Source organism: Macaca nemestrina, chromosome 16 (assembly GCF_043159975.1).
Source record: "Macaca nemestrina isolate mMacNem1 chromosome 16, mMacNem.hap1, whole genome shotgun sequence".
Classification (NCBI taxonomy): domain Eukaryota; kingdom Metazoa; phylum Chordata; class Mammalia; order Primates; family Cercopithecidae; genus Macaca; species Macaca nemestrina.
The window spans coordinates 102,313,402-102,338,763 of NC_092140.1; the positions used below are offsets into that span (position 1 = coordinate 102,313,402).

Sequence of the window (25,362 nt, forward strand, 5' to 3'; positions counted from 1 at the left end):
TTGTTTTTTTTTTATATGAACAAAAATTGTGGTGTGCTATGCTATGGAAAAATAAGTCCGAGTCCTACAAAAGAGAATAATAGGAGGATCCTGTCTTAGACCGGAGGTGATCAAGGTAACCTCATCAAGAAAGTATCATTTTGAGCTGAGACCCTGCATTAGTCCATTCTCACATTGCTACAATGAAATACCAAAGACTGGGCAAATTATAAAGAACAGAGGTTTAACTGGCTCATGGTTCTACAGGCTGTACAGGAAGCATAGTGGTTTCTGTCTGGCTTCTGGGGAGGCCTTAGGAAACTTATAATTACAGTGGAAGGCAAAGTCCTAGCAATCATGTCTTACATGGCAGGAGCAGGAGCAAGAGAGAGAGGGCAGATGCTACACACTCTTCAACAACCAGATCTCATGATAACTGTCAGGACAACAGCACCAAGGGGGTGGTGCTAAACCATTCATGAAGGACCCACCCCCATGATCCAATCACTTCCCACCAGGCTGCACCTCAACACAGGGGGTTACAGTTCAACATGAGACTGGGTGGGGACACAGATCCAAACCATAATGATGTGACTGTGTGTGTGTGTCTGGGTTGGAGCGGATGCTCTAGATAGAGAGAAGAGCATATACTAAAACACTGAAGCAAGAGAGAACTGTCTGCAGAATTGGATACCAATGTGCAACAGGTGAGCAGTTTAGAGTGAGACGGCAGAGGAAACTGTGCCCAGCCTGCGGTCAGAGGCTGGTGTGTTTCTGTGGTTTTTCAGTGCAACAGGAATGGATCCACTCATGGATTTTCAATAATAAGGTAAAATCAGATAAATACAGTGAGGGCATTTCCTGTCCCTGATTCTCACAGGCAGAACTTTGAAATAGCCAGAGGTGATGTGCAGGTAAGTGGGAATAATGATTAATCACTTGGTCTCTATGGTGAAAGGGGGATCAAGCTTTCCTCTCCACTTTTCTGCCCCCCTCCCCAGTTTCTGACTTAGATCCTCACTCTGGCAGCCTGAAAAATCAACATGAGATCACTTAAGTGGGGGATGTAGGAGGGATCTTTCGTGAGAGAAACACTCTGCCCTTCTCTGCAGCCCAGGGCAGGAGAGTGATGTGTGTGGCTGGAGAGTTAGGAGAAGTGCAGGCTTCTGGCTCCTCTCCTCCTTCCCCAGGGATCTACTTGCCCACAGATTTTGGGTCTGATGTGGGTACAGGAAATCCCACCAGGAAGCATGTCTCAGTATCAAGTCCTTGCCTCGCAGCAGGCGTCAGGAATTCTCCATGCTGCCTGTGACTTGATGGGTCATCTTTCTAATTCTGGGGTGCAAGACATTTGGCCAAATCCAAGCCAGCACCCTCCAATCAGCTTTTTATCAGTAACACAGATGGTATTTTAAGCTATCTCTACCAGATTTTTTTTTTGTTCCTTTCAGTTGGGTTTGAATTTGGATGGGGAAAAATTTGTATTTATTGGGTCCCATAAAACCCCTAAAGGGCTTTTTTTGGACATGGTTCAAGGACAAGTCTGTGTGCTGCCTTCATGGTGCCACCTTCTGAGTCGGTTTTCCTGATCTTCATGGATCCTGTTATCTGCTAAGATACACTTAGCTTTGAAATCACTGAAATAACAATATGTAAAGTTGAAGTCTGTCAATCTCAAGCTCATGGGATGATGATGAGGATAAATTGAGTTAGTAGGCATGAATGGATTGTGAAATCTATTATATGCTAAATGATGAGTCATGAAAATAAAAAAGACAAGAGTCTTTTAAAAATAAACTTTTTTCATAATAAATACTACATCAATATATACACTGATTTCCTCAATTATGATGAGCTAAAATGATCACTCATATTAATGCATCAAAGAACATTTTTGTTATTAAAATGAAATTATTTTTCATTTCAAAATATTTTTAAAAAGAATAATGTAATTCATAAACAAGTAATTTCCCAGTAAGAAGTGGTTAAAACATACATGATTAGATTAGGCTAAACATTATCTTATTGCTAGTTATTTAAAATATATATCAATATCCAGTAATAAAAGATTAAAAGCTAACCATTTATCTGTTAATAAATGGTCAAGAGTAAGGGTCATCAGGTAAGTTTATTTAGGTAATTTTAGAGTTTTTCTCTTTGTTCTGCTTTGTTTTTGTCAATATCCAGCAAAAGAGAAATTAAACACTTCACATGGTGTAGTAACATTGTACTAGTTTTCTATTGCTGTGTAACAAATTTCCCATGAATCATCACTAACTGCTTAATGACAAACACAAAACTAATAGTTTAAACAATATAGATGCTGTTTGATTTATGAAGAGTTGAAAATGCATTTAATACACCTCACCCACCTAACAGCATAGCTTGGTTTAGCCCACCTTAAATATGCTCAGAACCCTTACATCAGCCTACAGTTGGGCAAAATCATCTAACACAAAGCGTACAGTATAGTGTTGAGAGTCTATAAAATGCAAATGGGATTTCAGAAAATACCCCTCCAAGGGTGATATTTTAATAACCTTCCACGACCATTGTGCATTCACAGCCAGCCTCTGGTCACTTGCATATCTGCATTCTTTTCTAAGTTTTAAAAATCCTTTTCAAATGATTATATTAATATAATTATAAGGCTGAAATAAATGTCATTAAGATGCCATCTAATAACATTTTCCCAGCTTCCTATGAATGATCACTAATGGCTTAATGACAAAACATGTATCTAAGGAAATATCCACAAAGGCTGTGTAGCAAGGGTTTACCTTTTTGCTAAATGAAAGGTTCTTAATGGGGAAAGTCCTTAATGGGGAATTCTTAATTGCTAGTTTCCAAAATGAATTAATTTTAAATCCTTGTTAAGGAGAAATCTACCAGGGTATCCTGAACTCCTAAAAAGGGCAATGTTACTTATTACCATAATAAATGAAAACAAACAATACTTAACCACAGAGTATTTTATAGAATTATAAGCTTAATGATAACATTTAATATTACTATTCTTCCTTGATCACTTACATCTTTTTTCCCAAATAAGATTGCCTCCAAGATTTAATTACCAGAGTTAATATAATTAGCTTAGAATCATTCATCTTACCTTGATGATAACCTAAAGTTACATTCACTAAAATGCATTAAAATATTTTATAGGCAAACAAAGGTTGATAACTCTAAAAGTCTTCTAAAAAATCAATTTCATTCAAAATTAAAGATGTCTTATTTTAACATGCAGATATGACCCATGTATATTATTCTACACTCGTGAACACTGTAACTAATATTGCATATTATTTTTATAGAACGAAAATATAATAAGGACAAAGCATAATAAGGTACTCTACTACACTGATTTCTTTTAATAACTGCATTCCTGACTAACTGATTTAACTATTATAATGGCTAACAGGGACTATTTTAGAATCTTTATGCTCAGCATCAGTTGTTACAATGTCCTAAATATCACTTTATATTCAACAGATGTCTTTTCTGGAAATTGTGAAAATTTCTCTTACATCAAGTTTTAATTCTAAGAGTAGAATTGGATTTGTGAGATACTACTAATTTGGGTTCTTTCTAACCCCAGCTGGGCAGATAAAACCAGGCTCAGGCTTATTTGAATTCAGATTAATACTCCTATCAACATTTTGCTCTGGTCTTCTCCCTCCCTTTTTTTTAAACTTTTAATATTCTTTGGTGTCCTTAAACATTTTGTGATGTTTTACTGGCTTTCTCTCCTAATGTTAACTTGGCATTGTTGAATACATCATTTGTAGTTAGTTTTACCGTTTTCTACAGTGAAACATTAAAGCATGATGAGGTGTTGAAATGACAGTACATGTAAACTAATAAAGGTGCCATTGCTACACTGTTGAGGATCTGAGCAGAGAAAGCCATGCTAAACTTTGTTAATTTGAAAAATTATGGGTTTCCCTATATTCTAACAACTGGATGGGTGATAGATAAGCAATTACACCGAGTCTGGGTAAATAATTATATGGTAGTTGTTACAAGCTCAAAACTACGCAGATCTCTGCAAATGCTCAAAGCCCTATTTAACTTTACCATTTCAGTGTCAAAGTGCTCAAAAGAGTTCTTTTATAGACATATTAAAAGTTCTCTTACAGACATACTTCTTTGGGATGTTAATGTTCAAGAAAATACATTGGTTTATATATGAAAATAAAAAAGAAATTGGTTTCCATTCTTTTGGATAAATATCTGAAAGTGGAATTATTGGATCATAAGGAAGTTTGATTTTTAATTTTTAAAGGAATTTCCATACTGTTTTCCATAGTGGCTGCACCATTTTGCATTCTCACCGACAGTGCACGAGGATTCCAATTTCTCCACATCCTTGCCAGTATTTGCTGTGTTTTGTTTTTTGATAATAGCCATCCTGATAGGTGTGAGATAGTAGCTCATAATGGTTTTGATTTGCATGTCTCTGATGATTAGTGATGCTGAACACTTAGGCCATTCTATGTCTTCTTTGGAGAAATGTCTATTCAGATGTTTTGTCCATTTTTAATCGGGTTATTTGTCTTTTTGCTCTTGAGTTATAGGAGTTCCTTATATATTTTGGAAATTAACCCCTTATCAGATATATAGTTTGCAAATATCTTCTTCCATTTCATGGGTTGCCTTTTCACTCTGCTGATTATTTTCTTTGCTGCACAGAGGCTTTTTAGTATAGTGTAGTCCCACCTGTCTATTTTTGCTTTGGTTGCCTGTACTTTTGATATTCAAGAAATCATTTCCAAGACCAATGTCACGAAGCTTTTCTCCAAATATCTACTTCCAGAAGTTTTACACTTTTAGGCCTTATGTTTAAATCTTTAATCCATTTTGCATTAATTTTTATGCATGGTTTCAGATAAGGGTCCAAATTCTTCTTTTGCATGTGAAAATCCAGTTTTCCCAGCACTGTTGAACAGACTATCTTTTCCTCATTTGATATTCTTGGCACCCTTGTCAAAGACCAGTTGATCACACATGCATGGATTTTTTTCTAGAATATCTATTCCAGTGGTCTATATGCCTTTCTTTATGCCAGTACCATACTGTTTAAATTATGATAGCTTTGTAATATATTTCAAAATCAGGAAGCATGATGCCTCTAGCTTTGTTCTTCTTTCTCAAAACTGATTTGGCTGTTTCAGGTCTTTTGTAATTCCACATGAATTTTTGGATTGTGTTTTCTATTTCTGTAAAAAACCATAACATTAGGATTTTGATGGGAATTGCACTGAATCTATAGATCACTTGTGGTAGAATGTACATTTTATTAATACCAAGTCTTCCAATCAATGAACATGGGATATCTTCTCATTTGTGTCTTTAATTTTTTCATCAGTATTTTATAGTTGTCATTATGTAAGTCTTTCATCTTCTTAGTTAAGTTTATTTCTAGATATTGCATTCTTTTTGATGTTATTGAAAATGGGATTGTTTTTCTAATTTCCTTTTCCAATAGTTTGTTGTTTATCCAAAAGAATGGAAATCAGAAACTGGAACAGGTATCTGCTCTTTCATGTTCACTGTGGCACTATTTATACTAGTCAATCAAGATGTGGAAAAAACCTAAAAGTCTACAGATAACAAATGAATAAAGAAAATGTATGTCCATACAGTAGAATATTATTCATCTTAAAAAAGAAAAAAGTTCTGCAATGTGAGACAACATGGATAAACCTTGAGAACATTATGCAAAGTGAAATAAGCACAAAAGGACAAATATTAGATGCTTCCACTTATATGAGGTATCTACAGTAGGCAAACTCATTGAACAAAGAGTGGAATGGTGGTTACCAGGGGCTGAGGAAGTGAGAATGGGTGCTATTAATCAATGGACTTCACATTTCAATCAAGCAGGATGAGTAAGTTCTAGACATCTGCTGTACAACATTGTACCTATTGTTAATGATATCATATTGTACAATTAAAATCTGTTAAGAGGGTAGATCTTGTGTTAATTTTGTTCTTGAAATAAAATTTACAATAAATAGAACATGAAATCTTATATTTTAAAATCTTTCAAATCAGTAAGAATTAAAACATATGTTAATTTACAATTTACTGTTTCAAAACATATGGGATAATTACAAAAGTAAGAACTCAAACTCATGCACCTATGAGAATTACATCATTTATGTCATTCCACTTTGAGAATAATGATGCAAAGTCTAACCAGCATCTTCCAATTAAGGCCTGGCATTTTCTGTAGGTTAGTGCCTTTGGGTATCTTGCCTTTTGATTCCATAAATGTTAGTAGTAGTTTTTCTTATTTTGTTAAAGACAGCACTAAAGAATCCTGAATACTCACTACCAATTAGCAACAGGTTCCTAACTGAAGAAAATACCACACTCGACCATAGCTCACTAGAAAGGGCACGGGATGGGCAGCTGCGGTGACGGCAGGAACGTCTGTGCTGATGTCTGTGGGGAGCCCTTCTCCATCAGTGAAATGGACACAGCTGCTGGCACAACTTAATTTAATCCACATTTATAATACCTCAAAGTTGTTTTAGATGCCACATGACAAGATTATAAAGTAGACATATTGTCACTTTACAGTCAAATAGTTTACAAAATTAATTCACTCTTATTTCATAAATAATGCACATCATTCATTCCAGATAAAGTCTGTCCTTGCTCAGCACGTGCTGGGCTGTGGGTGGCTTCTCCTCACTCCTGGGCCCTTCCATGGGCCTCCTACCCAGGACACTGCCTCTCTTAACCTTCTGCATAACTGGCAGTCCTACAGCAGACTGATGCAGGGCTCTCTATTCAGAGTTGTCTCTGGCAAATCCCATAGTTTATAATTTGAGGACTTTAACACTGCTTCAGTCTCCAGAAAATATTAAACTATTTTACATTTAGATATTAAAATTTATATGATGTGCAAAAACATGCATCTTGTTAGTTGTGCCACTTTCATGAAGTAACATTGTCCAATGGGACTAAGTACTATTGTGATGCTGTAGAAATAGTGATTTTATAAATTTTAACCAAGAAATCACAATTTAAATTGGATTAATTTGAATATATTTACATAATTGTTCATATATATTTATAATTATAATTTATAACAGCTTATATTATATATATTGACTGCATTCATATTAATATATCAAATATACTAACACAGTTTCAAACTATATTTTGATTTGATTGGTATTTTACCTCTTTGCATATATAAAAACATAAATATTATGTCAATAAAATAAATAATGTATCTACTGGCTAGAACTATAGTGGGACAGAAATACTTGCATAGAAAGTGAAGAAGAAGAATAGAAGGTGTTTCCGAGTGAATGACTTCAAGCATTGTTCTCAGAAAGAGCCTGTGCAGAGGTGAAGGTTGCAGTGAGACAAGATTGCACCACTGCACTCCAGCCTGGGCAACACAGCAAGACTCCGTCAAAAAGGAAGGAAGGAAGGAAGGGAGGGAGGGAGGGAAGGAGAGAGGGAGAGAGGGAGGGAGGGAGGGAGGGAAGGAGGGACGGAGGGGCCTGTGCATATATCACACCTTCAGATGCATGTAAGCAACAGACTGACCTGCCTGCGATGTTCTCTGCAATATTTTTGTCTCACTGTGGCTATCTTGTAAAATTAAGACATTCTACATTAAGCATTTTTTCAAGAGTACACAAAATATTATCAAAGAATACAAAATTATGTAGCTATCTTTAAAACATAAGAATGTTTAAAATAGAATATGAATTCCTTAGGATTGACATTTTAGTTACTAAATCTGTTGCTGAATGCTGAAGTGTGTACATGAATTTACTGTCTCTTAGTAAAGGGTCTTTAAAAAATGAAAGTGTAACTTGATTACCTGTAAATAAAAAAAAAATTTAAAAGAGAGTGCCATTTAAAGTAAATATTTATGAATTAATGAAAATTTAAAAAATGATTTATACAGTTTTACAAACTGATGAATTAAATAATCAGTAAGTAATCTTGACTCAATCAACCACAAACTAAAGACTATTACAATATTCCCACTATATAGAGATGAAAAAATTACAGCAAAAACACACAAAACCAACACACTATAGTTCACAATGAGGTTTAAGGAAAAGGGAAAAATGTAAATGCTACATACATATTTTGGTCCTGAAATTCTGATCCAGATAGCAAAGAAATGAATGTTAATCACATAAAAGGAAACTCCTATCAATATAATATAGACGAAGTGATACAGTGAACAAAACAAGAACATGCTTACCAGAAAACAATGATACTTACTGGAGAAAACCACATCACTTTAAGAATCCAAATTGTAAGAGCTAAATTCACAACGAGGATGATGAGTAAAAGAAGAACAAACAAGTAGAGGCAGCGCTTTCTCCAGCCATAAATGCCAATTTTGTAGACATACGGATTCTCTGGCCTCTCTATGTGGGTGCCTTCTGTGGCTGTAGTGTACTGCTCACGCACCATCTGCCACGGGTGTGTTCATGAGAGGAGAGAGAAAGAGACAGAGAGGGAGTCAACTTGTTTGTTAATACTGATTTACTATGAGCCTGAAAACATATTTTTCATCCCAGTCATAAATTTCCAAAATTAATGATTTTTTAAAAAGATAATTAAATATTATTCTGAAACATGTCACTGTGTTTCAATCACAGGGAGATATTTAATCTGTCATTTAGAATATTTTATGTATGATAAACATTTGAAATCTAGTGACCATATTTTCAGATGTTAATAACTTCGGATGTTAATAAATTCTCTGTATTTATCAAAGTTCTTCAGGGTTAAACTTGGAATTGAAGCATTAACCTAAAATAATCAAGTTACCAAGTTCTACGAAGGTTAATTGGGAGGAAAATCAAGCTGGTATCTTTAAAAAGGAATCCGTGGCCAGGGTGGTGGCGCACGTCTGTAATTCCAGCACTTTGGGAGGCTGAGGTAGGCGTCTCACGAGGTCAGGAGATCGAGACCATCCTGGCTAACATGGTGAAACCCCGTCTCTACTAAAAATACAAAAAGTTAGCTGGGCGTGGTGGCAGGCGCCTGTAGTCCCAGCTACTTGGGAGGCTGAGGCAGGAGAATTGCTTGAACCCAGGAGGTGGAGGTTGCAGTGAGCTGAGATCATGCCATTGCACTCCAGCCTGGATGACAGAGCGAGACTCCATTTCAAAAAAAAAAAGAAAAAGAAAAAAAAGAAAATTAAAAAAAGTATTCATTTTTCCCTTTATACAAAGAACAGAAGTACTTCTTAGCTACAAAGTTAAAATGGGAGATTATGAAGACTTTCCTGATGGTAAATGTAGTAAAAAGATGAATCAGAATATAAATACTCTTCTCTGGGATTTCTTTTGTGCAAAAGTCACACATTTATTTTTAGGGGTGATTTGGAGTTGTCCTTGTTAAAAATAAGTTACGGTCTAAAACAAATCTTTAAATCTCCTTCCAATTTAACGACAGGCATTTTCACATATTCTGATTATCTAAAATTAGGCTATTCATCACATAGTATTTTCAAATATCCAGGACTGACAGCCAGCATTATTCAACCCCTAAATGTTTAATGATTTCATAAGGGCATTATTCATTGACTCATTTCTTTGAACTCCTCCAGTCTTCCTTAGATCACAGCCAGCGGCTCAAGCCAAAGTACCAGATGTATCCCTGATGGTTCTCTTTTCCCTCAAGCCCCACATCAGCAAGTCCTATCAATTCTAACTTTCATATATATCCAAAATCTGTCTACCTCGCTACATTTCCATTGCTACCGCACTAGTTCAGGTTACTCTGACTGCTCTCAACTACACTGCTGAAAAATCCACTTTCATTCTTTCCCTTCTTGAAAACCATTCCCTACCCAGCAGCCAATGTGTAAAATGTAAGAAAGCTCCAGTCACTCTATTTTTCCAAACCTTCTGATGGCTTTTCACCACAGTGACAATGTCCAAATGCCTCTATCACCTAAAAGACCCTATATAAGCCGGACTTTGCTGATGTCTTTGGCTTTTTCTACCACCATTGTGTCCTTTGCTCACAAGACTGAAGCGAAGAGTCGGTACTATTCAACAGACCAGGTTAATTCTCACCCTAGGACCTTTGTCCTGGACTTGGTCTTCCCCTGCTGGTCCTGCTCATCTTTCAGTAGCAGCACACGTGTCATCTCCTCAAAAAAGCCTCCTTCTCTGGACACGCAGTCACTCTCAACCACTTCCCTCTATTATATTTATTTCAAAGTGCTTATCATCTGAAATAATGGCTCCAGAATTTCTATAAAGGACAGACTAGGAGAGCGCAATTGGATGGGGAAGGGTGGCCAGGGAGTCTGAACCAAAAGCAAGCACAGTACTTACAATATTGCTACAGATGGACACAACCAGCAAAGTTTTCTAAGAACACATGTGAGTATATTTCTATTTCTACATATTCCTAGTCCTATATATATAGTTTCCTATTATTGCTGTAGCAAATTATCAGAAACCTAGTGGCTTAACACAATTTTATCTTTTAGTTGTGGAGGTCAAAAAATAGGTCTTACGAGTCTAAAATGAAAGCGTGGGCAAGGCTGTGGAGGGGAGACATTGCTTGCCTTTTCCAGCTTCTAGAAGCTGCCCACATTCCTTGCTTGAGCCTCTGTTTCCATCACACCTCCTCCTCTGGCTCCGATGCCTCTGTCTGCCCCTCATAGGGACCCCTGTGATAGCACCGGGTCTGCCTGGATAACCCAGGATGGCCTTTCCATCTCGAGAGCCTGAGCATAACCACACCTGCAGAGCCTCTTCCTCTTCCATGTAAGGTGACCTCTTCACAGGCTCCAGGGGTTATTAGAACACGAATGTCTCTGGGGGCCATTATTCTGTCTACTAGATAATGGTTTTGTTCACCCCTACATAACATTGAGAAAACTTCAGTATCCATTTAAAACAATTTTGTCGTGGTTTGCTGGAGAGCTGACAGCAATCCTGTGATGCAGACAGCTCTTAGATCCCCGAAATCAGCACCTCTGCCATGGTCTTTCACCTGGGTCACTGCAACAGCCACCTGACCGTCCCCCTGCCTGTGCCTCTAAATCTCCTACAGTCGATTTCTAACGTAGAGGCTGGAGTGGTCCTTTCAAAGCATGTGTCGGTTCATGCCCCACCTCTGCAACAAACCTTCCTGTGGCTTCCCATTTCACTGACAGCAAAAACCAAACTCCTCACCCCCGGACATGGTTCCCTGCCTTCATCCAGTCCCTCTCGCCCTGACTCCTCCTGCCCCAGGAACAGTGGTCTTACTCGACCAGGAGTCCCCCAAGTGTGACCCCACCTCAAGGACTCCACAGTTAGAATTCCCTCTACCTGGAAGGTCTCCCTGATGCCTGCATGGCTCCTCTCAACTCTCTGTTCCAAGATCTCTTGTCAATGACCTCCCTGATCATCCTATTGAAACAACAGACCCCACCAACACCACCACAGAGCTCCCCGGGCTCCTCTGACATTTTTTCTCCTGCAGCACTTAACTCCCCAGGCATACTATGTATTTTACCTACCTATTTGATTGTAAATGCTCACCCCCGACATATAAGCCCTGAGAGGCTGAGGTTTGCAACTATTTTGTTATTTTGTTTTACCCTCGGAGGCCCCTAGAACAGCAGCCGACATGTAGTATGTGCTTAATAAATATTTGCTGAATTAATTACATACACATGTTGAAAGGAAAAATTCCCAGACTTTTTTTTTTTTTTTTTTTTTTGAGACAGAGTCTTGCTCTGTTGCCAGGCTGGAGTGCAGTGGCATGATCTCAGCTCACTGCAAACTCCGCCTCCCGGGTTCAAGTGATTCTCCTGCCTCAGCCTCTCAAGCAGCTGGGATTACAAGCACACGCCACCACACCCAGCTAGTTTTTGTATTTTTAGTAGAAACAGGGTTTCACCATGTTGGCCAGGCTGGTCTCGAACTCCTGACCTCAGGTAATCCACCCGCCTCGGCCTCCCAAAGTGCTGGGATTACAGGCGTGTGCCACTGTGCCCGGCCAACCCAGACATTTTTATTCAAGCATACAACAAGCAATAAAATAGGTTGAGAGTTACTTCAGAATTTCCCTAACTTTTTATAATGAGTTAATTTGAAGCTTGTGCATAAACAGGGTATGTTTAGTGTGATTAGTTGTTTAGGACTCAGAAGACTCAGCAAGATCTCCTTCAGTCTGGTGAGGTTCTCCCAAAAGAGGGGAGCCTGGGGAATGTGCTGTCTTTGGCTCTTGAGTCCCCCTACATCTGCCCACCTGCCCTGCTGACAGCTTGAGTAAGAAGCTGGACCCTACATCCCTGGAAGAAAGTCCTGACCACACACTGGTTGTTGGAAGCTGGCGACCTGCTTTCCAGTCTTCCCATATTTGAGCTGTATTTACCAATCTTTTTTGTTTTTAAAAAGCTTGCCAGCTGTAATTCTTTTTATATCGTGTTTTGTGATAGGCTTCTTTAACGTTTTTAAAGTGCCATCTACCAGTGTTCACTGCATTGTGTAAAAAAGTCCTTTTACTCTCGACAAGCCTGAGTTAAATCGCTAGGTGAAACATTCAATTTAAATATTTCTCTAAAAACTTGATTTTGTTGTTTATATTTCTCACAACTCACAAGTGGCTTTCATTTTTATTAGACACTATATTACATTTTTGCCAGGAGAGACTTTCAGAGGCTATCTGGTTCAACCAGCTTCCTTTAGGTATTTACTCAAATTAGGCTTGAGAAGAGTATCAGTGCTTCAGCACTTGGGGGTCAGGCAACTGCATTAGTGGTATTCACGTTGGCAAGAAACTGCACTGGAATAACGCACAGCACTTTGTGATCTACTTACAAACCCTTTACAAAACATAATTAGTGAAATAAGTGTATTAGAACTTAAAGTCTATATTCCAAGATAAAGAATTCTAATTTTTAATGTATCATGAACTAAATTTATTTTCATAGACTCCTTTATTAAAACAAATTTTGTCATTGAAAATTACATTATTTCTCCTGCTAACCATCCTTCAAAGTATGTTGCTGCTATACTTAATTTTTTTATTTTTATTTTGAGACGGAGTCTCGCTCTGTTGCCCAGGCTAGAGAGAAGTGGCATGATCACGGCTCACTGCAACCTGCACCTCCCGGGTTAAAGCAATTATCCTGTCTCAGCCTCCCGAGTAGCTGGGATTACAGGCGCCACCACCACGCCCAGCTAATTTTTTGTATTTTTAGTAGAAACGGGGTTTCACCATGTTAGCCAGGATGGTCTTGATCTCCTGACCTCATGATCCACCTGCCTCGGCCTCCCAGAGTGCTGGGATTATAGGTATAAGCCACCGCACTCGGCCATGCTATACTTAATTTTGATTGCTTTTCAATGCATCTCTCAGGTGTAGTTTTCAATCCTTTAATGGATAGGGCTCCAGATGTGAAGCACTATACTTGTTTTGGTATAAATATCTGCTTTTATATGCTTCTGAATTCATGATCCCAGGTTTGTTATTTAAAACAAAATGACCTTAAGGACAGATAATCTGTCTTCAACATTATTTGATTCTTGTCATAGCATATAATATAGTGAATCGAACATAGTGTCTACTAGGTAAATGTCGCTAAATGACATTCTTCATTTCAACCAATATTTATTGTCATGCCTAGTTTGGGTAGGTCATTATCAAGAGTCTAAGATAGAAAGATTATAAATGCAAGGATAATGCCCAAAAGGAGTTAATATCGTATAATTTTTGAAAAGGTGAGTTTGAGAAAGAACAAAACAGATCTTTTAGAAATCAAATTTAATTCTAAAAACTCAAAGAATGAGTTATAATAGTTTAAAGTTATCTGTCTGATACTGACTTTGGTATACCACTTTGGGTTTCAATATTTTTCTAGTACAAATTTCCACCACTTTGCTTTCAACAGTTCATTGAACAAGTATCTACAAAGCTTTCTGTTAGTGTTACACCTTTTTTTTTTTTCCATTGGGATTTTTTAAAGTTTTTTTACTTTTACTGTTTTCCAGATTCAGAATGATTTTCATAAATTTGAATTAATTTATTCTGTTCATGAGTCAGTGTCTGTTTTCAATTGAACTTGTCTTCAGTTCAATTAGAAAACTCTTGGCAATTGCTTCTTTAACCATTGTCTTCCCTACGTTTTCTCTAGTTACTTCCATTGGGGCTTCAGTAAGATATATTTAGACCTCCTCATTCACCAGTCATGTTTTTTAAACTTAGCTTTATATTTCCACAGCTTTATCACTCTGCTGTTTTCTAAGATCTATCCTCCAATAGACTAATTCTCTTTGCAGCTGTATGCAATCTGTCAGATACAGAGTAAGCCATCTTTCCAGTCTTCATGGGAGATTCACCTGAGTGTTAGGGATGGCATTCTACCTGCCTTGGGTAAGGTCCTTTCTGGCCACAGGGCTTGCTGACTAGGGGCTTAGCAAACCTCTGATAGCACTTATGATGTCAATCTGAAAACTCCTGAAAAATTACTTTCCACAGTTTCAAAAACCGTCTTTCATAAGCCATGTCACCTAGCTCTAATATCCAGATAGGTAATTTCTTACTAGGTAACAAGCACCATCATGGTGCATCATCCCTCTGAATGACAAGGTCACCCATGTGAAAAGTCAATTACAACAATATGACTAGGTAACCATGACCAGTATCAGTTATGTGCACATAATAGGCAGTCAGTAAGTGCTTGTTGAACACATGAATGCATAGGGAGTGGGACTTACCCTACAGGTTGTGATGATACAGCTTTGTGCTACAGTAACAACAACAACAAAAATGAGCTAGTGACAAATAATTGACAAGTGAAAGAAAATGGAGAGTCTAGAAACAAGCCCATACACACAGATCGTAATAAGGCAATGAAAAGTGAGAACTAAGGGACATCCCATCTATACAAGTTGCTCTTCCAGAAGGCAAGCTGGCAGGGAAGGAGCAAGCTACTGTGCTGGTTAAATTCAGGCTGCCTATGTTATGCTAGTATCGAGAATGACTACATGAGTTTTACCTCTATTTTCCTTCAAACTTCCAAGAAACATCTCATCTTGTGCTAATTAATGGCAGTAATTCTCAGTGTGTTTTCTGCCTCACTGTTTGCATCATAACTTACATCGTTCTGAATGAGCTCCAACATTTCGGAAAGGAGGAGGAGAGGGGAGGTGCCTGCCCTAGGAGATGTGTGGCACAAAGAACACCATGGCAGATAAATTGGGAAAAGTATTTGCCTTAAAGATAGGACAAGGTTAATATCCTTAAAATATAAATGATCTCAACTCAGCAAAAATAGAAAAAAATCCAGTAAAACTCAGACAATGAATATGTCTATACATCAAAGAAACACACACGACGAATAAACATACCGAAAATGTTCAACTTCACCCTGAATTAAAGAAATGCAAACAAACACCATCACTGCAGCAGTTTTCAAAGATTAAGGGAAAGTTAAAAACTGATAATAGGTAATATTGGCCAGGTGATTGAAAAAGAGACATGCTGCTCCTCTGATGAAGAAAGTGAAAGTTAACATAAATCCCTCAAAAGACACTGGGCACTAAGTATCAAGAACATCAAACAAACAATAGTACTTCCAATTCTAGTAACCTACCCAAAGGAAACACCTAGAAATGAAAACTACAATTTGTACCTAAAGATATTGAATTTACCATTATCTGTACGGGGGCAAAACTGGACATTAAATGAAGAAGGATTAAAATTAGAGTAATTAATTCATCAAATTATTGCAGTATTACAAAACCAGTATTTTGGGTATGTGACGTATGTTTGAAAAACATATAATAACTTAGGGAAATTCTAGTGATATCATGTTAAATGAAAAGTTAGAATACATACATATTAAAATATATACCCATAGGAAAAATACTGCAAGGAAACTAAAAAATTATTAATAATTTCCTCCTAGAGTACACCTTTTTTCATTCAAAATAGTATTTCCCAAATTTCTTTTGTATTTTTTCAGATTTATAGAATTGATATATATATATTTCTTTTATAATAGTAAATTCAATAAATTTACCATACTCATCCCAACTTCATTACTATATTTAGATGACCAAATAATTTCAAGAATAGTTCTCCTTTATCCTTTAGTCAAATTGCTCAGCACAGCACACAAAATATAGCTAAATAGATGGATCATAATTATCACTTTCATCAAAAGTTATAATCAGCATAATTCTCAAATTCACACATACCCTTATCATACACACACACACACACACATCTAGATTAAAAGGTCAACAAATCATTCTCTTCTTTACAATAGGATTGACTTTTAAAATAAAATGGCAAACTCTGCCATTTTAAAAAGTTCCCTACAAAATACACCAAACCAACAGAACAAATGCCCTTTAAAATCTAACAGAACTGAAAAAAGAAAACACCTTTATTCAAACGGGCAAGTGACTAAAAGGGAAAAAAATAAAAATAAATAAATAAAACAAGCTCAAACCCACAGGCATACAAATGTTAGCTTACAAAACTGGTCTTGTTTTGATTTTTACTTCAGCTATAGGCTCATTTTAAAACAGTTTTATATTTACACAAGTAGGCAATTCAGACAAACTTTTCTCATTGCTCTGTCCTGGTTTTTATCAGGTGCTCTCAGAAATCAGAAATCTAAAGCTTTTGTGGTGTCATTAGGTAGTACTTGACTAAGGAATAATACCAACATCCAGAAACATTAACGAGTTAGCAGAAACAAGACGCAGAATGGCAACTGAGCAAGACCAGCACTTACGGACACCTAGCCTCTTAACCAAGACCAGTAATTATTTGGTACCAAATCTCCTCCAGCTCTTGGCATAATTTATACCTACCATCAGTCTCTGACTTAGTGCCCAAATAGCTAATGGTTAAGTTAGTAGTTGGCTGCAATGAGAGCTGAGTTAATGTTAACAAAGAACTATATGGAGGAACTGTTGGATGCTCAGCTGTAACCCTGTGTCTGCTTCAGTATCCTATTACAGTGGGCGCCTACTGTTTTCTTCTGTATCCTATTACAGTGGGCACCTACTGTTTTCTTCTGTGTCCTATTACAGTCGATGTCTACTTTTTCCTTGTGTACTCTGTTATAGTGGGCACCTACTGTTTTCTCGTCCATCCCTAGAACACTCCTCAGCTCCACGTGGTTGTGGTCCAGGTATCGGTCATGTGGGCACATCTCCAGTAACACAGGTGTGTATGTGGCACATACTGACCAATCAGGGTATATCAACAGTCCAGACATGGTGAATACCATTAGGAAGTCATGGGACACAAGCAAGCCAGTGTCGGTTGTCTCATAATTAATATGAATGCTCCAAGAGAGAAGCTGGCCTCTGCTATCAGAAGTTAATGGACCTAACACTGCAGTGCCAACATTCATCCCTTAGCCACTTGGAGAGAGACTGCCAGAGAAGAAATCAGGAAGAATGAGAAAAGAGGGAGAGAGGGTGCGAGTAGGGGTGAAATCCTGACAACATCATTTGAGATCCTAAATTCAGCACTAAGTTTCATCTTCACCTGAACTTCTTTGACTTGGGCTTCTGTCACTTGCATCTGAAACAGTCCTGGTTAATACACATAGCAAGAGGTGCAAAGGCAGGACGGCTTATGATGGTAAACCACGGAGTAAGAACACCTTCGACCAACATGATGAGTAATGCTTGCAACTATTTTTGACCTATTTTCCTTCCGCACCAAACAGGTCCTTCTAAAGAACACACAAGTCTTTAGATAGAAGGATGTGTTTCCAGAAGTTATTTTGCCATATTTAGCTTTGGCTAATATCAGTCAGAGGGATCACACAACCTCCTTGTTTCCAAATCCAATATTCACTTCCTATTTTATTTCTCTCACTTTTTAAAATTCATTTCACGGCCGGGCGCGGTGGCTCAAGCCTGTAATCCCGGCACTTTGGGAGGCCGAGACGGGCGGATCACGAGGTCAGAAGATCGAGACCATCCTGGCTAACACAGTGAAACCCCGTCTCTGCTAAAAATACAAAAAACTAGCCGGGCGTGGTGGCGGCGCCTGTAGTCCCAGCTACTCGGGAGGCTGAGGCAGGAGAATGGCGTGAACCCGGGAGGCGGAGCTTGCAGTGAGCTGAGATCCGGCCACTGCACTCCAGGCTGGGCGACAGAGCGAGACTCCGTCTCATAAAAAAAATAAATAAATAAAAATAAAAAATAAAAGAAAATTCATTTCACTCTTCATTTTATTTGAAATGGTTGGCTATTTCCTCCTTGAAAACACTTTTTTTCTTAAAATCAGTATTCTCCTAGTTTTATCCTCTACCTTTCTGGACTTTCTCAGGCCCTTTCATAATCTTCTCTTTCACTCTGGCCTCTAAATGGTGGGTTTTGCCTGAACTGGTCTAGGACCATCTCTTCTCTTCCATCAATCTTTCAAGGTGATCCTATTCATTATCATGTAGTTAAATATTATTTATAGGCTGACGGTTCCCAAATTTTTATCTCAACCTAAAACATCTCTGAACTCTCTAATCTGATAATTGCCTGTTTGACATCTCCACTTGGTATTTCGAACTGAACTTGTTAAAAGGTAATTTAATTTTCAACAACTCTCCCCTCACCTCCTGAATTTCCCCCCTTCCCTTTTCTATTCCCATCTCAGTCCATGGCACCAGCCATGCCCAGCTGATCATCTCAGAAGCCTGAGTGCCATCACAATCCCTCTCTCTGCCACCTCACGTCTACTTCATCAGCAAGCCCTGCCTGCCACATCCTGAAGACAGCTGTGCTCATCCTGGCCTCCCCATCTGCACTGCCCCTGCTTCACTCCAGCACTGGTGGTGCGGCCTCTTCGGGGTCTCCTCCACCCACTCTGCCTCTCTTTATCCAGCCTCCACACGGCACCCAACAAGAGGACCATTGCTGCCCTGTTTAAAGTCACTCGTGGCTTCCCACTGCACGTCTGATGAAGCTTCACTCCATCTGGACCAGCCAGCCTCTCCAGCTCCATCTCACCTCACTCTGCCCTTCTCAGGAGCACCAGCCTTTCCATCCCTCAAACGGAATAAGCTTTCTCCTATCTTACAGTCTTTGCACACATTGTACCCACTACTGGGAAAACTGGTCCATACCACCTGGCCACCACTCTGTCCTCCCGACCTCAGCTTTCCATAAACACCTGCTCTTGTCCCTTTTATCCTGTACAATCTGCAACTGTGTCCTGTTCGTTTCCTTCAAAGTTCCTTTTAGAACATAATGATGCATTTATTTGTTTTACTTTTTATTGCCTGGTCCTCATTAGGCTCACCTCCAGGAGGACGGGAAGGGTGTCTGTTTGTTTATTATATAACTGGCACCTAAAGTGGGGTGTGGCACATAGTAACGGCTCCGTTATACATATTTGTTAAAGGCAGGCAGAATAAAGTATATTCTCATCTACTGTATAGATCAAATAGACTTCCATGTTTAGGATATAGCATTACAATTAAAAACCTAAATTATTCTATCTTTACTCATACTTCATACATCTCTCATAACTGTTCTTTAATAAAGACCCTAACAGCCGGGCACCGTGGCTCACGCCTGTAATCCCAGCACTTTGGGAGGCCGAGGTGGGCGGATCACCTGAGGTCAGGAGTTCGAGACCAGCCTGGCCAACAGAGTGAAACCCCACCTCTACTAAAAATACAAAAAATTAGCTGGGCGTGGTGGCAGGCACCTGTAATCCCAGCTACTCGGGAGGCTGAGGCAGGGGAATCATTTAAACTCCGGAGGTGGAGGTGGCAGTGAGCCGAGATCGCACCATTGCACTCTAGCCTGAGCAACAAGAGCGAGACTCCGAGACTCCGTCTCAAAAATAAAATAAAACAAAACAAAATAAATAAAATAAAATAATAAAGACCCTACCAACTTCAATAGAAACAGCAGCATCCCTCAATAAGACCAAGCAGCCACTCGAAGTCAGCAGGGAGTGCTTCTATCAGAGGACACAACGTGAGTCCCAGTCATCTTCAAGCTGCTGCAATCACTTCACCTCCTCATACCGGATACCACTGGTGAGGACACGACGCACCATTCTGACAAGAATTGTCTGGGAAGAATATGTTTGTCACCTGGGCAGACCAGCAAGGCATTTGCTGGTATTCCTCTGGCCATTTTGAGAGCAAATGCTCAGCCATGTGTGAACCACAAGTGCATTGGGACTGGTTAGGGGTTGGTGACCAAGGCTAAGACCCCTCAGAGTTGAATGTCTGGGTCACCCCAAGGCTACTCAGACCAGCCAGGGTGTTAGACAAGAAAGAAGAGAATGCTGAATGGGTAGGTGAAGGCGGTGGGAGGGAAAAAGGATGGGTATGTATCAGCTGCAGTCATGAGACCATGTGCATAAGGGGAGACGCTAGATCCTGTCATTAATATTCCCTCAGCCTTCCCCCAGGAAAAGAGATCAATCAAACCCTCCGAGGAGCTGTTCCCAAATTAGGTAAACAAAGCAAGAGGATCTGAGTGATGCGAGGGGTGGACTCTGGTGCTGTGTCACCCCTGTCACCCTTCAGAACCAAGACACTCCTTCCTTCAGTTGTGGGAGTGATGGCTGATGACGAGAATGACTTCAGACTGCACTAAGCTGCCTCGCCTATGGCTGTGTTTCCCCACGAGAGGCACACTCCAGCGTTTTATCAGTGCACTGGATGAAAGCCCGGCCCCCTCCCCTGCAGGGAACAGCCCTGCATGACTCCAGTTCCGTGGCAGCTACAGTGTTATCCTACATCTCCTTCTGCCCACTTTGCCACCTTTGCTGTCCTACAGGGATTTTTTTTCAAGATGGGTTCCAATACATGGCACGCATGTCTCCAGCTTGGAGTCTCTTTCCCAGGGAACCTGTCTAAGCAATTGCTGTTGGAAAAATTGGAATTTAAAAGTGATCAGGGGCCGGGCGCAGTGGCTCCTGCCTGTAATCCCAGCACTTTAGGAGGCCAAAGCGAGCAGATCACGAGGTCAGGAGATCGAGACCAGCCTGGCCAACATGGTGAAACCCCGTCTCTACTAAAAATACAAAAATAAGCTGGGGCATGGTGGCGGGTGTCTGTTTTCCCAGCTACTCTGGAGACTGAGGCAGGAGAACTGCTTGAACCCAGAAGGCAGAGGGTGTAGTGAGCCAAGATTGCGCCATTGCACTCTAGCCTGGGCGACAGAGCGAGACTCCGTTTCAGAAAAATAACAAAACAAAACAGTGATCAGGTACACTGATAGATTTCTCAGAACACTATTCAACTTTATCTATGTGAAAGTTGTCAGGATCAAAATGGTGTCACTAATGTTAAGAAAACTCTGACAAATAGAACCAGGGAAGATCATAAAGAGAAATTTTTTATGCTTATATGCTGATAACATAAATTATCACAAAAGATTGCAAAAACCACAACCTTAAATACTTCCGCGAGGACATCTGCCTGCAATCTCATACAGATTTCATAATCATACCGATTAATTTCAGAACAACTGTGTAATCCTCATATTCCCACCGCAATGCTCTATTCACAAATGAACATCTTTTCTTTGGGAGCTTGCTTGTTATTTAGGTTGACACTATCTCACATCAGGTTCCCTGGAAGCAGCTTGAGATGCGGATTCTTGTTCAGGTATTGTATTAAGGGAATGCTCTCAAGAGGAAGGCACCAGGCAATGAGGGAAGCCGGCTAGGTTACGAGAGGAAGCTGGGCAAGGTGTGGGCTGAGGCCAAGGACACTTCTTAGAGAAGTCAGAGACAGAGAGAAACAGAGAGAGAGAGAGAATTAAAAAGACCCCCTTACTGGTCATCCAGAAACCAGTTCATTACATACTAGCCCTGTGAGGGGGACCAGCCTACACTGCAGTACCATTTATCCTGTGTAGACATGACTCTTAAATTTGATGTTATTTACAAAGGAGAAGGGAGTTTAGAATATTCTTAAAATTACACACGAACACTGTGTTTAACCAAACAGCAAATAAAGTAGCCTGTAATCTATTTTATAAATATTTTGATTTTTATACTAAGCCTAAAATTTTTAAGCAAATCAACTATCACTGCCCCCCTCAAGAAAAAAAAAAACCTTCAATTTGCCTAGTCCCTAAAAATTGCGTATAACTAAATTCTAACTCTGAAAAACATTCACACAATATTAAGTGAAAATTTTGAGAAAAGGAAGTTATTTCAATGTATCAATTATGCTGTGCTTCTTTTTAGTTACAAGACTAAATGCAAAAAGAAATTCTTGAGGTACACTTAATTAAGTTTCTTATTAAACGTGGTATATATGTATTTTTCCTATGGCCTGACAGTTCATTTAAAAAGTTTCAGATGGCCTCAGGGCCATTATTCACTTCCACCCTTATTAGCACCTTTGCTTTGGGATATGAATGGGATGATTTAAGGTGACTTTCAAATGTTGCCAAAATACACACATTCAAATGCATTCCAGTATGGAGACAACACACTTGTATTGTTTCACCAAGGTTAACATTTTAGAGTATTTTGTATCAGCTGGGCATGGTGGCTCATGCCTGTAATCCCAGCACTTTGGGAGGCCGAGGTGGGTGGATCACTTGAGGTCGGGAATTCGAGACCAGCCTGGCCAACACGGTGAAACCCCATCTCTACTAAAAATACAAAAATTAGCTGGGCATGGTGGCGGGCACCTATAATCCCAGCTACTTAGGAGGCTGAGGCAGGAGAATCGCTTGAACCTGGAAGGTGAGGTTGCAGTGAGCCGGGATCGTGCCACTGCACTCCAGCCTGGGCGAAAGAGACAGACTCTGTCCTCCAAAAAAATAAATAAATAAAAATAAAGAGAGAATATTTTATATAAAGTTTTTGTTACAAGCTAAACTGTTGAACGAAAGGAAGATTTTCATGGGAAAGGAAAACAGTCACTTGCCTTTCTTTCCTTCATAGACCTTACCATTAGGGATAGGCAGGCGGCCACCGGGAATGCCAGGAGGGTTATCTGCATCCTGGAATGCACACGCCCCTTCTGAGCAGCCATGGCTGCGTGTAGAGAACTTCCTCCACAGAAACAGCAGAAATAGCCTCAGCCTGGAGTCTCCTGCCTGCTTAGGGCTCCTTTCTGGTGCGCCTTCTTAGGGGACTGTGAGGAGCAGGTTCAAGCTCCTGAGCAGTTACCGTTATTTTCCCGTCTTCCTGACTTCCCGGCTGTGTGGGGTCAGGATAAGAGGGTGCATTGAATGGTGATGACTGTGGAAGCTACTATTTACTAAGAAGTCAGAAACCTTCTGGTGACGATGGAAGCTACTATTTACTAAGAAGTCAGAAACTTTCTAATTGTCTTATATAAGCTAGATTTGATACTTGTTAAAATGGTAGCTGCTACAATGCAACTCCTCTCACCTTACAAATGAAGAAACTGAGACATACAGAAATGAAGTAATTCATACAAGGTCAAATGGCAGTCTGGCTCCATAGCCTAAACTTTTAATCATAGCCTCTTCATTGATGTTAGACTTTCCAGAGATGTTTCTCAAGTAAAATCAATTGAGCATTTTAAAAACAGAGTTAAACAAGTCACGAAGGTGAAGCTGGGTTTTAAGGTGCCCTTCACTGCCGCCTCCACTGTCCCTAATCCATTCTCCATGTCAACTGCAGTGATCCTATCAAAGCACCCACGTGATTGCGCTGTTCTCCTTTTCTAGAGGTTCAAAGGTCACACCGGTGCTTAGGATGAAGCACAAACGCCTTTGGGCACAGTGAGCCCTCCTTTGTCCCATTCCACAGTGGTCCTACACACCAGTCATACTGAAGTTGAGTAGGCACTGAGATTTTCACAGATTCTGAGAAAAGTCTTGAGACCTTTACCAATCCACACATTACTAAATACTCCTGTACCGATGTTCCTGTAAAACTATCTACAGCATAACATAAACAATTAAAAATGAAGCTGGAATCCGAAATGGCCAAAGTAGCAAGCGATGGATCCTGCAATCCTCATGAGAACGTTGTAGAGCTATCTGGCCCTGCAGTAGGTCTGGAGAAGAATAAAGCCAGACAGATGCTACAGAGGCTGAGAGAAGAGGAGGGAAGAAGGGAGGGAGAGAAAGGAAGGTATCATGAGGGTTAAGGCGGGTTCTGAAGGAGCAGGACAATAGCAGAGTCATCCTCAGGATGCTGTAGTTTCTCCCTTCCCACTAGGAAACCACAGCCCTGGTGCCTCAGCTGAGAAGACGCAAGGGCTGTGATGAGGGAGTGGAGGGAGATCCTCAGGTCCTATAAATTATGCAAAACTGAACACACTGGGCACCCACTATAATTTATTATTTAATTTTTAATGCAATTTAATAACAACGTAGTTTAATGACTAGCAAGTACATTTTTTAAAGGACAATATGGCACAATTTCATTTTCGGCATTTTAACTGCAAGCTTAGCTGATATCTTTCGGACACCTGAATTTGTTAGTCCTTGGAATGCTATATCTAACTACATTGAAATGCTACTTTTCATTTGTCTTTGAAAGACAATCTGAAATGAATCCTAGAACCTAGAAAACGAACCCCAACTTGTAGCACCAATTTTTAAATTCCGCAAAGGTGCTACTTTGTACCTACAAAATGTTTGCAAGAAAATAAGCAAAAAATAAACAGTGTATTCTGTGGTTCATTTTGTACTGGTAGTTACTGCATCCTGCTGGCAAATCTTTCAGTCAGCTGAGTTATATTTTCCCTTATTATTTTTTTCTAAGCCTTCCTTTAAAAAAGTTGTGTTTGCTACTTGTCATATATTAATTTAGAAAACTCAGAGAAAGAACTCATAACTTCAGTAAGCTGAAGCATTAGCACATGTGTACTTTTACCCTACTTATGTTTATTTTTTCATACATATTTTGAGCAGCATTTTATATTTTCCAGATTTGGGGAAAGAAACATTCTTCCCTTTTTCACTCCAAAAATAGCGAAGGAGTCAGGTTGCTATTTTGCTCTTGTTTTGTTTATCTCCAACTTATAAAACCACTGGACTTTTGTTGTCACTCATTTTAGTTTATTTCTTAGTGTCTACAACAAAACTATCAAGAAAATCTAAAGCAAATGTAATTCTACCACTAAAGTTTAAGAGCAGAATTACAAGCAGGTGATCTTAAAGATGATACTTTGTCTAGATTAACTACAGGATACACTTCAATGCCCAATAATACAGAAATGCTACCTTTGGCATTCTACAAATTAAAAATATTAGAAATACAGGATTATGCTAAAACTACAGAGCATATTAGTAGTCAGAATAACTTAGTTGAAATGAGAATGTTATTGATATTTGATATATCATTATGTTCTGATACACAAATTTATTCAACATTGTTTTAAATTTATTAACTATTATGCCACCAAAGAAGAAAGAATATTAAGAAACCTCGTAAGTGTTTGGT

The 25,362-nt window shown here is 39.2% G+C and overlaps 1 protein-coding gene across 3 annotated transcripts in view; it reads right to left on the reverse strand.

The window, feature by feature from the left end:
- LOC105490258 (sarcoglycan gamma) overlaps window positions 1-25,362 on the reverse strand; it is a 100,076-nt gene that overhangs the window by 55,435 nt on the left and 19,279 nt on the right. For all 3 annotated transcript variants that reach the window (XM_071081556.1, XM_071081555.1, XM_011755713.2), the window contains exon 2: window positions 8,245-8,439. In XM_071081556.1, coding sequence (XP_070937657.1) covers window positions 8,245-8,439 — 195 coding nt within the window. The remainder of the gene's footprint in view (window positions 1-8,244; window positions 8,440-25,362) is intronic.